General features: G+C 36.6%; 1 protein-coding gene across 1 annotated transcript in view; it reads right to left on the bottom strand.

The window, feature by feature from the left end:
* Positions 1-8,628: 8,628 nt before the first annotated feature.
* The window catches only part of lrriq1 (leucine-rich repeats and IQ motif containing 1), a 63,849-nt gene continuing 57,773 nt past the window's right edge, over positions 8,629-14,704 (bottom strand). The window contains exon 28 of the mRNA XM_041794537.1: positions 8,629-8,762. Within this exon, the coding sequence (XP_041650471.1) occupies positions 8,629-8,762 (134 nt within the window). The remainder of the gene's footprint in view (positions 8,763-14,704) is intronic.

Raw genomic sequence — 14,704 nt, forward strand, 5'->3', positions numbered from 1 at the left:
ATAAATATGTTAAGAGTGGCAGAGAGTGGCAAATGTGAGCTGAAAGCGTTAACAAGTGAAAAAAATTGAATGAAAGTGACAAAAAATGGCAAAAAGGTTTCAAAAGCAGTCGCAAAAAGAGCTGCAAAAGAGGTTTAAAGTGGAAAAAATTGCAAAAATTCTTTGGAATTGGCAGGAATTGGTTTAAGTTGCAAAACAGTATTGAAAATGTTGAAAGTTGCAAAAAGTGGCAGAATTGAATACAAAGTGGCAGACGGTGGCAAAAATGGGTTGAAAGCGTCAATTAGTAGCAAAAATGATTTTAAAGTGTCAATTAAAGGCAAAAAGTGTTCAAAAGCGGTCGCAAAGCACTGCAAAAGAGGTATGAAGTGGAAAAATTGTAAAAAAGAAAAAAAAGGAGGTGCAAAGTGAATTAAAAGTGGGGGGTCTGATTCTTGGGGGGATTGTGGACAGGCCAGGGGCACATATTTTTGTTAGAAAAGCCTGATTAAGTGAATAAGTGTGAAACTGTTAGCCAGGATGCTAGCACAGATGCTAACGGTTCAACACACATGCACTGGCATTGCAAATAAATCATAACTGGGGAGGGCCGCCTGCTGTGTAAGAGCTGTCAGTTAACCTGCACAGTCTCTCTGCTCCTCAGTCTGCTCTGCTGAGCCTTTCAACATCTTGGCATTCTCCTTATGACTCTGTGTTTTCATTTAGTGACCTGTCCTGTTTCATTTGAACTTTACGTTGAACTGTTCATTTCCCTTGTCTTGTCTTGTCTTTCAAGTCAGGTCATGAAAAATGAACAAAAGAATTTGGGCTAACTCCCACAGCTTTAAACATTGCTCAACTTTTAAAAGTGTTTTTAATTAGTTAACTAAAAACACAAATTAGTCAAAACAACACAAGCCAAAAGATGCATAAACAAAGAAAGTTCTTACGAAAAAATGCTTGGCCACAAACAAAACTGTGTGTTTGAAATAATTGATTCCAGTAGAAAATAAGTTAAACACACATCGGGACATGCTGTTGCTCCAGATAAAACACACTGAAATATAATGATGCTACTGGTCAATTATTTGAGACAATTTTCTCATTATATCATCTGCTCCTGTAATGCATTTTATGAATATTCTTTATACAAATGATATGATTAATTTTTAAAGAAAAAATGTTACCAGAATCTTGTCAGTAAGATAAACAGTATGTGCAAACATGCATGTCATATTTTTACAAAGTAAAATTACATCTTTATATTTTATAAATGTGAAAAATACGAAACACTTTATTTTGTTCTTTACTGATATAATTTGCTATATTTGTTTTTCCTTTGCTCCAGATTTCCTCCCCACATGCAAATCTGTTGTCCATGTTGTTTTTCCTCTTGTCTTTTGTCTGAATAGTTTATTTGTGAACCCATGCAGGAACAGCAGGATATGAAAGACATGAACTTAATTTAACTTTACATGTATGCTGTTCTCCTGATACATCTGTTGTGCTTCCACAGTTAAAAAAAATACACTTGTACTACCTGTTGTATGTTTCCCGGTCTTGTTTTAGTGAAGGAGCGACTCATGCTTGTGTTCATCTGAGTAACAAAAAAAGCAGACAGTTGTTGTTTAGAGAATAAATTAGCGTTGACTTCCACCATGATGTAGTGCAGAATACTCTGTAAGTTTATACCAAATGTCTCTGTAAACAGGGTTCAGATTTCCACACAAACTGAAAGTATTTCAGCAGCATAAACTCATATTTATGCATACATTTCTAAATATAAATTTATAAACTGTATTCTTATTTAAAGTGGACGGATGTAGAAAATCACAAATTACAACTACTAGCATTACTGTTCCTGAGGAAGCTTTTTGAATCATTTTTAAAATCAGTTATACATCCTGAAATAAAGAACACAGTATGTAGGAAAGTATGGTTAATTTAAAAATGACTAAACTCATGTTATATACCTTATCGTAATCCTGTCCTGTTGCTGTATCTTAGTTTTATATTTTGCTGTTTATTAATTCATTTATTTATTTTTTAGCCCAAGCTCCCATTGTCATGATGAAGTGAATTTTCCTCAAGACATGGGACAGTGGAGTAGCGAAGAATCAATTCGCTTTTTTCTTTTATAAGCAACTTTTGGACCCTGAATTTTCCATTCCTTTATCCAAGTATGCAAGAGCGTCAGAAAATAGAAAATCAGAAAAAGAGAACTCTGATTTAACAAGCACCTTAGCCCTGCTCAAAGTTAAATATCCTGCACTGTCTCTTACTGCTTTACTGTATCTCAAATACTGTATGAAAGCTCATTGTGATCAAAGCTCACCTCATATGCACATTGCACTAATTAATCTGTAATCTGTAACTAATCACTGAGGTTAAATGCTCCACTTCATATGCATATTTGCACTAATTAATCTATTTACTGTACTAATTACTAATTTAATCCATTTAGCAGACTCAGACACTGTAAGTAATTAATCTGTTCACTGTAACTCAAATACTGTAAGAGGCTCTCTGTGGTATAATTCCTCACCTTATATGCACATTTGCACTAATGCCACAACTAAAATAACCTCATCTAACTCATGCAGATCTGCCCAAATCCTTACATATTTTGTGCTCATGATGTCTGGTCAGCAGCCCTGCATCCTTTGCACATCTTGCAACCATACTATCAATGCATACAGACTTACATATACTAGAAATAATACCTACAAGAGATTGTACATATTCAAATTTGTATTTCTTATTTTATAGTTTTATGTAATTTTGTATTTAATGTTTAATTCCTGTACACTGAGAGCAAAGCTAACCAGAGTTTATTCCATACACTTGACCAATAAAGCTGATTCTGGATTCTGACTCTGAATGTACTTTCCCATTTTTTTAAAAGTGAAGTTCTCATATGGGTCTTGGGGCAGCGGTCCCCGAATTGGGCGTCAGAACCCCCTGGGGGGTTGCAAGACAGTGAGGGGGGTTGCGGGATGATTTCCATAAAACAAAGGGAAATTTCATATGATTAAAAATAATAATTTTTTTGAAATATTGTTAAAATGAGTTCAAATTAAGTTCAAAACACATTTATCAAAGATATTTGTGCTTCAATGCAAGTGAAAGTTATAAAAACTACCTAAACTGCAAGTTTTGTACATGCTTTGTGCAATATTGTGTCCTTTATCTCCATCAAGGGAAGATGGGGGTCCCCAATCTTTGACACAGTTTTTTCGGGGGTCATGGGCTGAAAAGTTTGGGAACCTCTGTCTTACGGTACGGATCATACCAATATGGACCTATGTGTCTGAAAGTATTAGTGAAGCAGAGAGTAAATAAGGATTTACCAGTCTTAACAGTTGCATTTAAATGGACGGTACATTAATTCTGTTCTCAATCAACCCATTAACAAACAATGACAAATAGAGATTGTGCTGCTAAGTTCTGCCCGGTCCCATTTCTTACTTGTGGGTTTAAACTGAAGTCTTTTTTCCATAAATACTCCACTCTAAGTAATGCATTTACTCATAAAGCCTTCTTGGATCACAGCAGCTTAAACCAGAAAGGCCACTTTTAACAGCTTTTCACCCTCATCGTGTAAAAGTCATCCATTAAAAAAACAGTACTGTACTGTTTGGTACTGTTTGAAAAGTCTCAATTTAAAATAACAAGTAAGCAGTTGAGGTCGGCAGAGCTGAGCAGCACATTTCTACATGACTGGAAAATGTCTAGTGGGGCCACAACGCCACACGTTCACATGGTGGGGAATGGGGTTACTCATTAAGGGAGGAGCTTGGGCAACAGTACAGCTAATGGTTGAGACCTGTCATGGTCTATCCCAAGGAAGCAGCACGAAAATTAATGAGATACAGCAACAGAACGGCAGCTTCCAGAAGCAGTTCATGCTTCCTTATGTAGAAGTCTGTGACTTTACATCCCATGACACATGCCGTGTCTGTCATGGGAGCCCCATGGAAACTTCTCTGGCTGTTAGAAATATCTGAGGTACTGTAAGACCTAAACAATCAAATAAATATGATGTATGATGAGATATTTTTAATTAATGAAGATATTTAAGCACTAAAAACATACGAATTGTACCTAAAAAGTTTTATTCATCTTTACAGTAGCAGTTGAGTAAATAACATAAAATCTGCACTTATGCACCTTGATTGTCTTTATTGTGTTTGTTTTTCAGTTTCTTGTAGCGATGGAGTCACTATCTGAATAGTAAAAATGTATAAAACTAATATAGTAATCCTTCTATAAACATTTTATGTCTAAAAAAAACATTTTCAAGCAGGTTTGAATAAATAATACACTTAATCCTTATTATTTTTTTGTATAACATAAAGTGCATCATCATTCAATGATAAATAAATATGTACAAAACTTAACTTGAGGTTTACTGATTATTATACAACACAAGCAGGTTTATTTCATTTTCATATGTGCAGAAAGAAAATGGAAGTCAACGGCCACCTGGAGCTGTTTATGATGTCAAAACTGTCATTTGTAGTCAGCGAAAATGCAGATTATATATAATTTGTTGCTAAACTTGATAGTGCGCTGTTGTTCTTGAATGCATCTGAAGGAGGATTTGGAGGGATTCAGATACAGAAACTGCCTGCTAGGCTCCGGCTGACAGCTTAGGCTGACTTGAGGTCAGGCTGGTGCGGTGCGGGCTGACGGGGACATTCTTCTTCTTATCTAAATGTGTGGTGAGGCGCTCATTTCACCAGGCCATGGATTTTGGATGTCTTAGGTTACGTATAATTCACCCACAACCCAAAAGAAAACAAACCTAACAAATGCTTGTGGATGATAGTCTAACGGTTCAAAATAAGCAGAAATGAACCCTTCAAGTTTGAGAATTTTAAAATGGAAGTGATAAGATATGAACATGCAGCACCTTTACACTGCCTGTTTTCTTGTGTTGTATTTTTAGGAAAAACCTAAATTCTCCAGTGTCACAGCAGGACAGAGAAACACCCTCCTTATGTCCCCCAGAGAGCCTGCAGCATGAGTTTTCCCCTGGAGGAGGACGGTGCTCTCTGGTTTCACAACAGGACCTCCACATCCCTGGCATACGCCACCCTCCAAAGACAAAAATCCCCCACCAGCTCGCGTACAGTCAAAACACACCCTCAAGACATGCGCTAAGTGAAAGATAGAAGGAAAATAAATAGACGAGTGAAGTGCATTTCCTGCCAGGCAGCCACTCCGCAGCTCTGACTATTTGTTTTGACATTCATTAAGTTATCATTTCCAGGCGGCGGAGCAGTGAAGACCCGCCAGGCCTGAGGTTCACCGCCTCTAGTAAGGCCGTATTTGTGAACGGGTGCCTTAGCTCCCCAAATTCAAATACACAGACAAGGCTGTTATAATCTACGATGAGAAATAAAGAAAACATCGTTCTAATTCTAACACCAATGTTTGCTCTCGGCTCATAGAAACAGTCACTTCAAGCTGGCTGTTGGTGAGAAAGCTAAATATAGACACAGAGTGGGGATAATTGTCTTAAATGTCTGGGTTTTATTAGATAGCCATAAAAGACAGCCTCCTCCCATGACTGAAAACCATAATTTCTATTGTTGACAAGAGTAATCTGGTGCAGAATCAGCAGCTAAAGACTGGCACATAAAAAAAATCTAAACTTAACGACAGACTTAACAGTTTTGTTCTTAATGCGTGGAACAATCTGACCAACACAGCACACCACACACTAACACATAAACTCACAGACAACCAGAGTCTCCAGTCTCAAAACTTTAAATTTCAAACACAATTCAAGCTAAATATATCTCACTGTTAGCTACATGTTACATCCATTGCAAAAGCAATGCCCAGCTTCCCTCCTTGTCAGTTTGATTATGTTATGTTTTACAGGAAAGGTTGTCGAAAATTTGAGTTGTTTCCACAAATTGGTCCTCTGTATCTGACATTCATCTTACTTTATTCTTTACCATTAATCACCATGGCTGTGTTTGTTGTGCTTCCTCCTTCAGTCTGCTTGCTTCCTGATTGGCTGTCATTTTGTTCCATGTGACATTTTACAGTGTAAGTGCTCAGCTGTCTTCCAACACATCACAGGAAACTGTCAAGATAATCTTTAGTACTTGCCCTGATGAAGGCCTGCATGGCTGAAAGATGTTGGCATGTTTTTATGAGTCTTCAGCCCTGATGAATTAGAGGCTTTTTGTTAACAATCCCTCTTAAGTGCCTCAGTTCTCTTTAATGACTCTAAGATGGATCGCCACACTAAAGAGCACCACAGGGACACAAATTTTTTCAAGCACTCCATGAATCTGCTCTTTGACTCATCCTTCGAACCATCCAATTATCGGGCCTTTGCTGACGTTAGATGCGGGAAATGGCCCGAAAACCAGCACATTTATCGTGTAGTGTGCGCCCCACTTACAACTTTTAAGACACATGAATCCATAGATATTTAAGGCCATGATTTGTATTCATTGTCATTGCATATAAAGCTTGGTATGTGGTGCTACAGGCACAATGAATCTCTGCAGCTCCAGCCACTGAATGGGAGAAAGTTCATACTGGTGACAGAAATCAGTCGGGCGTAAGCATTTAAATGGCTTCTTGATGATAAATATGTTTATAGAGATGTTTGCAGCATCACGGTATGTTAATAAAGCCAAAAGACAAAGCCATGCTATTACAGCAGTGTTATGATTCTGCTTGAGGGGATTACTTAGGTGTTAGTATCTCATTGCAGATGGCATGGTTGGTGGGAAGAGAGAAGCAGGGCCAGGTCTGATGTCACACAGTGGGGGTGTGGCTCTGGCTGATCAGCCTGTATGAGGTACACCTGTGGAGATGCTAGAAATAAAGAGGCTAGAATAATGGATGCCAAGATACAAAACACCAGAGACAAACAAAAGACTGATTCAGTATTATTGTTTTCTTTAACACCACATGGATAAGGGTGCACATTCTTAATCAAACAGATGACAACAAATCAAAGCTGACCACTGGAGATCGCTGACGTTGGTCCAACCAAAAGCAAACTGGTTGTGGTCTGAGAGTAGCTTCTAGACAGGGAGAGTTTTGCTCTCACCCAAGGAAACTCAGGTAATATATCCATGTAAAATGCATCACATAGGGAGAAGCACTAGGTTACAGGCTCACTAGCCCTGGAGTTATGTGATAAATGTAGCAGCATAACAGTAGCTACCATTCAACTAGCAATGAAATAAAATCTAAACTCACTTCATTCTCATTCCTCTTGTTTACCTTAGAGTAAAATCAAGACCTTAAATTTAAGATAAAACACAGAGTGAAATAATATCTAAGGTGACAAGGCATCCAATTACAATGGATTATGTTCTATAACTGTATATAGTATGATTAACACAGTTGGTTTGATAAAAGAGAGACAAAAAAATGCCAAGTCCATAGATGTTTATCACAGGTAAAATAACGTAGGCTTTGTAAATTAATGTGATATGTATTTGGCTAAATACTGATGCTCTTTCATGAGTTATGTTGATCTCAAAACTTGATTTATGACAACATATCATCATCCACGATGCGCTGTCAGTCATTAACAGTATGGATATGTTTAAAATCCAAATATCCCTAATTTAAGTGGATATTAGTCTGGTTCCTTTCTCCTGATTTCATTTCCCTCTCTTATGTGCTTAGGAGATGACCAGAGCTGCTCTGACTTGAGACGAAAATTAAATATGTTCAATATTTCTGATCAGAAATCCTGTTGAACACAGAGGACAGCCGAGCAGGCATGAGCGGGATCGTTACATGGAATGGAATGATAGTCAATCAGTAAGCAAGCTGACCGAAGGAGGAAGCACAACAAACACAGCCATAGCGATGACAGCAAACATAAAGTAAAGTTAGATGGGTTTCAGGAATGGAGGGGCAACTTGTTGATTTGTGGCAACAACACGTTTATACAACTACTCCTGTTTAACATACCAAAATCAAACCGACAAGCTTTACTAAAGTTGTGTTGGCTGTGTGAAATTTGGAGCTCTGAGAGTGAAGACTCTGACTGCCAGTGAACAGGATCTGTTAGTGTGTGCTGGTCATCTTGTTACACACCACACACAATAAGAAAAAAAAAAGCTTAAATCTGTCATTTAAAGTTGCCATGAGCTCGGTCTCTCACATTAAAAATTGGTTAAGACATTAAAAATCTCTTAGTGTGTGCCAGGTTTTCAGTGTGCATTTTCTCAGATGTGTTTTGCTGCTGTCAAATTCAAGCGGTGACACTTGAGTAGGATCAACACAGTTGAAGTGCCTGAAGATATTTGGGCTGCTGCAGGTCCTATTGGTCTTCATTTATTTGTATAAGAGGGATCTTGAGGAACAGGGTAAAGAGTGTAAAATGAACAGCTGCAGAAGGATTTAATAGTTTTTTTTAAATAAAAATAAAGAAAAAAAGTCTTCCATTTGAGGAAAAATGTCCCAGTGAGACTGAAACCCATTGGTTTAATTACTGGTTGCATCACATTTGGGTTTTTGGTTGCATGAATTCACCACAGCCCTGGTGGTTTGTATGTTTCAAAGCTGTTTTGGTGATTTTAGGGAAATGGTCTGAATTGAAGTTTCTTCATGTGTCAGGTCCATCAAATCTGAAATAGTTGTGGCAAAGTTTGTGTTTTACTTGTGCACTTGGCCCCTTTTCTTCCCTCCTCCCCAGCCGCCGCTCAGCTGGACAGGGTTGTCTCTGAAGGAGATGCGATCCTTTTTTGACGGAGCAGATGAGACCCGCTTCGGAGATGGAACCTCTTTTCCTGGAGACAGAAACAAAATGTGTTAATGTTTGCCATTTCAATCTATCACTGACTTCAAAGCTTACAATGTGAATTGTTGAAAGCATAAGATGAGGATTACAATCTAAACGATAGTATCTTTTTTACTTTAATTTCTTTAGCTGATTTTCTAGGTTATTCCTTGGATTGTATAGGATAGAAAAAAGAAAGCTAAAAGCCTCAGCCTATTCCTTAGACAGTTACTTATTGAAAAATTCAGTGTAAAATTACTGTTTGATGTTTCATTTGTTAAAGGGATATTTCGGTGTTTTTCAAGTTGAGTCATACGATGTACTTGGCAATTTCTTTGATTTCAGCATCCGTTGACAACTCGCTGGTCATTCCAGTAGGGAGCTGGGCTATACAATGTAGCAGACCGGTACACTTTCTCAGAGTAATTTAGTGGGTTGAAGTGTTTTACTTTTCACCCAGAAAGCCTCTGCATTTGGCACAATTTTGCAATGCAAGCTTTGGCTACCGGCTACATGATTCCACCTCAACATATCCGATCAGCTGTTTGGGTCTGCAGGCTTTGACGGAGACAAAAACAACAAGCTAATCTAAAACTAGTTTTTCTGTTCCACTTCAATAGCTGACATTGTTTTCATAAAGTAAACGTATACTGACTGAGGCTTGTCTAATTATCATCCAGTATAAGCGACAGCCATGCACTTATTTAGACGACAAATTTCCAGTCAGCTCTTCTGGTTGGTGTGGGTTTCTCCAATTAATCTTCAAAAAGTCAAAGAAGGTCTGTAAAATACCAGAGTTCAGTAAGGTAGGGAACTCTGGATGGGGAGTGATGCAGGCTACAGGTGTCTATGAGCCGCTATCCCTGATTAGAAATGTAGCTCTCAGTGTTTAAAGGGATGGCCTCACTGTTATACACCTACGCCACCAGGTAACTCAGAATTTCTCCTCTTAAGCAGTCTCCACTTAGGGTTTTTCTTCTCTCTCTCTTCCCACTGAGTCTCCACCAGCAGAAGTTTCTCAGCATACTCCAGCTCATAAAAGTATCCCCTCGTATTCACAGTAAATGGCACGACATCTTCATTGCCAAAATTGCTCATTGTAGTTTTTCTTTTAGCTTAAATCGTTGTTGCTTTCTCTGACAAGGCCACAACCCAAACAGCTGACCAGGAGATGACGATATGCCGAGCGCCTAGCAAAAGCTTGGATGCAAAATAGTGCCGAAAAAAGGCTTTCCAGGTGAAAAATAAAACACAAACTTTTTTCCCTTTTTCCTTTATTTAGCACATTCAAAAAGCACAGTCATACAAGAAAAGTGAATAAAAGTAAATCACATGTGCAGGTGAGGTAGAAACCCACTATGGGCTTATCTCATCAACCTCACCTAACGAGATCAAAATGTAACAATTAACCACAATGTCAAATACCAAGTTCTAATTGAAATAGAATACACAATAGAAAATAATAATAAATAAACACAGGAAGAAAACATTGATGATTGTATCTAAATATAATATTAAAATATTGATGATTACAATAATAATAATTGTAATAATAATAATAGTAATAGTAATAATATTAGCTGGCATAACAAAGCCTACACTGTATTGACTAGTCACTGTGAAATCTTGCTGACATCAAGGCATTTTTGAGTCTTCTTTTATATTGAGACAAGGACAAAATATCTGACAGTAAGTCCAAGTTTGTGTTCCACAGCTGGACTCCACGGTACCTAAATGAGTGCTGTCTTTGAGATGTATGATACATTGGTAGGTGCAGGATATTGTTCCGTCTTGTTGAATAATGGTTAACTTGAGAGTTGCAAATATAAAAATTTTTTAAAGTATCTGGTAAGTCTTTTTCATGTACTTAATTTTAAAGGTAAAGGTGCATATCTGAAAGATATTAATGTCATAAATTGTCAGTATATTGCATTTCAAAAAAAAAGTGGAGAAGTAGCATCACAGTACCTTAGAGAATGCTGCTATTCTCACAAAGCATTTCTGCAACAATAGGAGCTTATGAAGATAAGCGGGGAAAGAACTGGCCCAAATGATATTACAGTAGTTAAATATGGATGTATAAGAGTGTAGTACAGTGTTAATATGCAAGAGGACTGCAAAAAATAGCTAATTTTTCTGATGAAAACCCATAGATTTAGTAACCTTACTGCAGACAAAACTGATTTGATCTTTACAGGAAAGTTTTTCATCAATCAAGATCCCTAAAAATCTTGTTGATGTGACCTGAGTAATTTGTTCTTTATCAATATATAATTTTATTAATTGTGGGCTATATTTTTTCTTCCCTGCAAAGATCATAAAATTTGATTTTTTTACATTTAAAGCCAATTTATTAGTTTTAAACCACTTAGAATACGCTAGAAGGCCATTGTTGACTCCCTTGATGAGTACAGATCAGTGTTAATTTTGTTGATGAATTATTTTCGTTATAGTTTTCGATAATAGCCATTTTTCCTCTGACGAAAATGAGACAGTAACTAATAAAAACAAGTACACATGGACAAAAACTAAAATGAAATTAATTGACATTTTTAGTCAACAAATAAAAACAAGACGAAAATGTTTGACAGAGACTTTATCCAATCAGACCTAATTTCATCATGTAGAAAGTAGGGGCAAGTTAGGCATATATCCAATCACAGCTACTTTGGCTGTGTGGAAAGGTGGGATGAGATACGGGGAGATCCAATCACAACTGCTTTTGCTGTGTGGTGGCGGGGTAAGTTGGAGAGAGATCCAATTAGTCGACTAAATTTACTGTAAATTTCATCGACTAAAATGTTGGGAAAATTCGTCAACTAAAACTAGACTAAAACTAAAACAATTTAGATGACTAAATTATGACTAAAACTAAAAGATATTTTTGGCAAAAGACTATAACTAAAACTAAATTAAAAAGTGCTGTCAAAATTAACATGGGTACAGATAAATCTTTGTTTGAGATAAGTAAATTTGTGTCATCTGCAAATAATAATGGACAAACTGTACGAGATACCAGTGCAATATCATTTATGTAGATAAGGAACAATAGAGGTCCTAAAATTGAACCTTGTGGTGCCCCACACTGTATCATAGCTTTCTTAGATTCCACACCATGAATCCTGACATACTGGTATCTATCATTTACATAATTTTTGAGCCACTTCAAAACACTGTCATCAGAACCATACCTGTACAATTTTGCAATTGAGATGTCATGATTAACAGTATTGAATGCTTTTGAGAGATCCAAACAAAATACCACATGCAAACTCTCTGTTTTCAAGTGCAGTCTGGATCTTATCTACAAGATGTAAAAGAGCCATATACACAGAGTGGTTCTTCCAGAACCCATACTGGTGTTCATACAAAATATTATTCACGTTCAAATGTCCAAGGATACGTTTATACACTCATTTTTCTAAAATTTTTGTTAAACATGAAAGAACTGAAATTGGATGGTAATTTGTGAAACATGCAGGATCACCTGATTTAAAAAGTGGAATAACTTTTGCCAATTTTAGATCAGCCGGTACAATACCAGTATTCATAGACATGGTAAAAATATGCAGTAATGGTTTCACAATAGATTCTTTTACCTCTTTAATGAGGGATGCAGTAATACCATCATGTCCAGGGGCAGAAATCTTTAGCTCCAACAAAATCTGATTTACCTCTTTGATGCTGGGAGGTTTAAAAGAGCAAAAAGATGGAAAGTGTCCTTTTATATACTTTTTTGGATTTAAATTGGTGCTAACGATATTCTTGGAGATTGAAACTCCAGCATTCACAAAAAACTCATTGAATTTGCAAGCAATATCAAGTGGATTAGTGATAGAAGTTGTCCCATTGAAAAAACTAAGGGGAACTTTACTGGTAGTTTTCTTCTTCTGAAGTAGCTGGTTTATAATCTTCCATGCAGCTTTGATATTACTTGCAGATTTCTGGAATTGTTCACTTAAGAAACTTTTCTTGGCAATCTGAAGAAGATGGTTGTACTTACTTTTATACAGCTTTTAATTTGTTAGATTAAGGGGAGTAGGACATAAAATATATTTTTTATAAAGTTTACTTTTAATTTTGGATGACTTTTTTCAGCCAGCAGTAAATCAAGCATTACAATTTTATCTTTATCCAATTTTCTGGAGGAAGTTACTCATGGACAGCTTTTGCAAAACGCTGTATTGAACGATTTCATAAATAATTTGTAAGCTGAATTCAAATTACTTTCCTTATAAATATTTTCAAAGGACATTTTCCCCAACAATTCTTTAAATTTGTATATATTACTTGCATTGAGCTTCCTGTATGTTTCTGTAACAACTTCAGTTTTTAACTTCCTTCCATTAGTGAAGAAAAGCAGGAATATTGGAAAATGATCTGAGATATCTGAAGTACACTGTTTAACCTAGCATTAAAGCTAATTATATCTGTATCTGGAGGTTTGTATTTACAGCCTAAAACCACATTTTTCCCAGTGCTAGAACAAGAGATTTCAGCAAACACTGATTCTATATCACTCTCATCAGAGTTGAGGCAAAGATCAGATCGATTCACAAAATTGTGATTTTTATATATGAAAACTGAGACACCACCTCCAATTTTATGTTTCCTAACAGCATGAATCGAGTTGTACAATGGCATTTCATACAGATCCCTTGTTACTTCAGTAAACCATGTTTCACTTAAAGCTATTACTGAGAAGTTATGTTCTAATACTGATAGATAATGCACGAGCTGGTCATAGTTTTTTGCTAGGTTTCAGGTATTAAGATTCAGTAATAAAAATGTATTCTAATTTGTTTCAAGTGATTTTATACAGGAATTAAACTGACTTTCCCTATAGTAGTGACAAGGTTCTAGATTAGAATTTGTTGAAAAGAACTTGATTTCAGGATCAAAACTAGAATCAGGGCAATTTTCTTTTTCATGATTTAACTCAAATGGGTCAAACAGCATGTTGTTTATGTTCACGTGTTTTGAACTATGACCGTCAATCAAATAGCCGACAAAATCATCATCATCAAGTGTAGAAAAAGGAAATAGAGTGGCACAATCTCTACAAATCCAAGAAGTCCATATGTTAGACATCTTTTTAGATACCAGTGTACATCTAATATGAAACCCATTCTTACAAAGAGTGCAAAAAATGCTTACACTCATACTATTTTGACAATGTGAGCACTGGTCATATTTAGCCATATGATATCAGGAGTAAAACTAGACGCCGTTACACTCCATTCATCCATGTGTGACTAAACTGCTAATGTATGTACCACATTTCTTCTTGGCTTTTGTGATGATGGATGCACAATGAGTTTATCATATCTAAGGTAAGCTATGTCACCTCTCTCTCGCACAGCTTTCATCTCTAGCAGAAGGTCCCTCCCTTTCTGCCGCACAGTATCAGAGAAGTCTTCGTTTATATAAACATTTGACCCCTTGAGAGTTTTTGCTTTGGCAAGCATGGATAGTTTGTCCTTATGCCTTAAGAGTTTCACAGTAACAGGTCGTGGTTTAGTACCTGCTGGAACAGATTTTCCTGAGCGATGAGCACGTTCAATCTCAATCTGTTGGTGATCTAGCTTCATCTTATCTGCAAAAAGGCTTCAAATTTTTTTCTCTGTTTCAGACCATTTTTCATTTGGAGACTCATACAGTGATGTTGTTCCATCTTGTGTAATTCTCAATATAATCCATTTTAGTAGATATATTGCGAATAGATTCTTGAAGTGAGATGAAGTCAGCGTTAAAGGAATGAACATTTTCAGATGTTTGAGCATGTACTTGTTTTAGCTCATCAAGCTCATTCTGAGTTAATTGAAGGCTAGTTTTTAAGTCCTGCACTTCTCTTACAAGTCCATCCAGCCGTTTGTTAGATGAATCTAGAATCATTTGAACGAAATCTTTGAAACAATTTTCTTGTTGACAAATCAAATCTCTGTAGAATGT

The sequence above is a fragment of the Cheilinus undulatus genome, linkage group 9 (assembly GCF_018320785.1).
Source record: "Cheilinus undulatus linkage group 9, ASM1832078v1, whole genome shotgun sequence".
NCBI classification, from domain to species: Eukaryota; Metazoa; Chordata; class Actinopteri; order Labriformes; family Labridae; genus Cheilinus; species Cheilinus undulatus.